This window comes from Rhagoletis zephyria, unplaced genomic scaffold (genome assembly GCF_001687245.7).
Source record: "Rhagoletis zephyria isolate East Lansing unplaced genomic scaffold, Rhagoletis_zephyria_1.1 Rzeph_scaffold_12779, whole genome shotgun sequence".
In the NCBI taxonomy this organism is placed as follows: domain Eukaryota; kingdom Metazoa; phylum Arthropoda; class Insecta; order Diptera; family Tephritidae; genus Rhagoletis; species Rhagoletis zephyria.
This window is the reverse complement of record NW_016169852.1, coordinates 12,797-16,729: the sequence shown is the minus strand read 5'-3', so window position 1 is coordinate 16,729 and position 3,933 is coordinate 12,797. Positions and strand designations below refer to the sequence as shown.

Here is a 3,933-nt window from a genome sequence, read left to right as displayed (position 1 = left end):
TTTAGCGTGAACACCTTTCTCATCTATATAACCGCTAGTTGAGACGGTTTTGCTGACTGTTTGTGGTGTGTCTTCGTCTCCAAAGCGGCTGCTAAATTTACTAAGAGAAATTAATTTCAATTAGGCTTATCTTTTTTACGACACACTACACAAATCTTTTTCATAAAAAATAGATACTTACTTAACATTAGCGGCTGGCGTATGTGACACTGACTGCTCCGTTTTGAAATACACCGGGCCGCCATTGGATGAGACCGATGAACTTGACGAAGCCGATGAGCCAAATCTGCTGGCCACTGGTATGGAATTATAGCCGGTATTGTAGTTCCCGCCACCTGTTGTTGCGCCAAAACCAGCATTGTTGGCGCCGTAGCTATTACTGCCGGTGGGAAAGTGAACGCCAGCATAGTTGCTACCATAACTGTTATCATATCCAGCGCTAGTTCCCGCACTCAAACCAACACCCACACCGGATGAGCTGTGCGCGCCACCACCCACGCCGGATGAACTGAGGGCCGAATCATATGAGGAGCCATCATCCCCAAAGCGTTGAGAAAAGCTGCGGAAAAATTAAAATGGTAATAAATTAGTTCATTAAATATAAAATTCGATTCAATACAAATTCGGTACAATTTTGATCATCTGACGATTTTTGGTGTGGTGATAATTTATTTTTAATACTCCATACACTCCATGGGGCCTGGGTTCAAGCTCTGGTCAAAGTAACATCGCAAAAAAAAATTTTGAAAAAAGAATTTTTCTTAAAGCGCTCGTCTCTCGGCAGGCAATGGCAAACCTCTGAGTGTATTTCTGCCATGAAAAACAGCTTCTCATAAAAATACAATTGCCGTTCGGAGTCGGCGTGAAACTGTAGGTCCCTCCCCTTTGTATTACAACAACAAAGCGCAGCCCCGAATCGTAGGAGAAGCTCGGCGGAACACTTACACACATAAGCTTAGTCGCAAGAAATATAAAATCCACACTTTTTAAAACTGACTAAAGAAATTAGATCTTTAAACCAAAAAAAAAGAGTGCTGGCTTTTATAGATACAACCCGGTCGAGGTGAAAAACTACTCGGTGATTGCACATCCTTGGTTACGGCTGGATGTTCTTCAGAAAATGCTTAGTGTGCCTGTCTAACTTAGGGCGGATAGTCATTAATAAAGTTTTGTTGTAGAATTCTTAGTAAAAGCCATTAGCAATGACTTGAACTTTTTTTAAATATTTTACGAGTTCAACAAGTGATAGCCTCTGTTTCATAGTTCCTAAATAAACCAAAATTCTACTTCAAATAAAAATCCCCATAGGCAATTTTTATATAACCAAAAAATGATAAATACACATTCGAAGAATATGGAATTCTTTAAATACTTAAAATAACTAGTTAAAACTCCAAATAACCCGTTAACACTTACCTTGTGGTTCCAGCTGGTGTATGCGATACTGTATTATGAGTACTGAAGTAGACCGGCCCGCCATTGCTGGACGATGCAGAAGAGGATGAAGATGAGGACGAACTGAAAACTTGACGACGTAAGCGATGCAGGTATTTAGCAGTCTGTGGGGATAAAAGTATAAATTTAGCTAACGCAATATGTAAGTAGCTAAAAAAATATAAAAAATTCGGAAATTTCCCATTAAAAGCTGACTATTTCTTAGAAAAAAAAGTATTTAGTTTTGTGTCAGTGATGATAAATATATATAGCCACATATTTATCAAACAAAATGAGTCATAGCTGACAATTTTACGTTCATATCTTCTCGAGATATCGGGAAATGGCACGGTGCTACAAAAATAAACACGAATTACACCCGAAACAAACTTAATGTAGGTTGTAGTAGGGTTGCCAGACGTACCCCAATGGCGGGACATACCCCATTTAGACTTTTTGTTCCCCCCTTTTGCTACAGAAGGTTGCGTAGGTCCCCCATTTTGTCCGCAATCGTTCACTTTTCGCGTGTTTGTGTTGTTCAATATTCACAGGCGATTAGTTGAATTAAAGTTGAACGGAGAGTGTAATTTTCATTTTAAAATATTCTTATATATATGTGCATAAATATATTTTTTTTTGTAATTTTCTTTTGCTCAAATGATATTGAATTTTTATATTCGAACGGTTTTATTGTTCCATAAGCGAATAAATCAATTTTTTGTTGAATGCATTTCGTTTTATTTGTCCCCTGAAAAATTCCCCTTTTTCTTTCCCAGTTGTACCCAAGTCCCGCAATTTGTTCTTATCTGTACCCCTTTCGGCATTTTAGGTCTGGTGACCCGAGGTTGTAGGCAGAGTCGAGTACAGGATGAAAATAGGTTTCTTATAGTTAATGAACTCTCCATTTTTATGTTATTAAGAAAAAAACATTATTTTCGCACTTGATGCATTTATCTATTAAGAGCTTTCATTTTTAATCCCATTTTAAAAATCACACATGTTTAGAAAATGAGATTTATATACTTTTAAAATAATGTATAGCGATACATTTTTAGATTTAGCTTGTTGGTAGTTTTCATCGGCTAAATCATCATAAATGTTCAAACGAATAGTTTCTTAACACTTTTTCGTTTGACACCCTTATTTCATAAAACCTGTGTGATAGTTAACTAAGTTCGACTTTTGAAACATATGGCAACGCTCTTCAAAATATTTTCCTCCTAAAACCTTAAACTCTTTCGTCTGACACCCATATTGTGATACATATATGTATGTATGTATGTATTTCAATTATCCAACTGTCTTAATTCAAGTCGAATTTAAGTTTTTAAACATATTTCGGAAATAAAGCCTTTTCAACCCTAATTAATCCAACTTATTTAATAATTTGAATGCAATTTTTGGCAACCCTCTTTATAGACTAAAACTAAAGACTGTTTCGTTTGATTCCCGTATTTTTATATTTCATATAATTTTTAACCGACTTCAAAAAAAGAGGAGGTTATCAGTTCGTCGGAATATATATTTTTTTGTTTTATGTATGTTACCGCATAACTTTGGACCACGTTAACCGGTTTCAATAATTTTTTTTTTCATCGGAAAGGTAGTAGTACCTCAATGGTGTTCCAATACAAATTTTTTTTAGATCAGATAATTATAATCGTATCGTGAAGAAATTAAATATATTCTTAAATTTTTATATGCGAGTTGAAGTCGGTTTTCTTTTTGGCTTAAAAATTACTTGTTGTATTAGTTAAGTGAATTAGAAATTTCAAACAGGTGGCAGCCCTCTTCAAAATAATTTGGTTTTTTTTTTAATACGTGGCAATCCTTCTAAAGTTAAGGTGAGAAACAAGTTTTTCAAAACGATTTCGATTGATACATCTTTTGTAATAATTGATTTATTTTTTTAAATAATTGTAATATAATTGTTTAAAATGTGGTAACTCTTTTCAAAAAAGTAAACCCCTAATTTAATTGTTCAAAAGGGGACAACTCTTTTCGAGAAAACCAAAACCAGTTTACACATCTACATATCTACCCCATTCTTATGTGCTGAAAAAAAATCCTTTCGCCTATTATATATAGTGTCTGTACGACCTCCAGAATATGTGAAATACTTGAGGATCTTTGTTAGGTAATAAAAATTTTCTTAACAACAACATTAGTGTGAGTAATTCGATCGTTACATATATGTAACACTTGCGTTTAATGAGTTGAGTATGGAAAAAACACAGATCGGAACGAATTCAAGTCCGTCTGTACAAATGTACAATCGCGTGATCTGTCTGGAATATGACTCATATTAGGCATTGGCATTGCGAATATGATGGTAGGCTATGCGTTTCTTTGTCCCAAGATTTGTACATTTTGGCAGTGGTGTTTTCTAGAAATTGGTATCGAAATGAGTTCGGCTCAATAAAACACCCTACTCGGTAACTGTTAAAATTAACGAATGTGTACAAATGAAGAAATCGTGTGATCACTAATTTATTAGAA

At 34.9% G+C, this 3,933-nt stretch overlaps 1 protein-coding gene across 1 annotated transcript in view; it reads right to left on the bottom strand.

Annotated features, from left to right (window-relative positions):
• Positions 1-6: 6 nt before the first annotated feature.
• The window catches only part of hui (hase und igel), a gene marked incomplete at its 3' end in the record, with an annotated part of 15,152 nt that continues 11,225 nt past the window's right edge, over positions 7-3,933 (bottom strand). Inside the window, exons 4-6 of the mRNA XM_017634119.1 lie at positions 1,417-1,559; positions 182-559; positions 7-100 (exon numbers count right to left, since the gene is read on the bottom strand). Of these exons, the coding sequence (XP_017489608.1) occupies positions 7-100; positions 182-559; positions 1,417-1,559 (615 nt within the window). The remainder of the gene's footprint in view (positions 101-181; positions 560-1,416; positions 1,560-3,933) is intronic.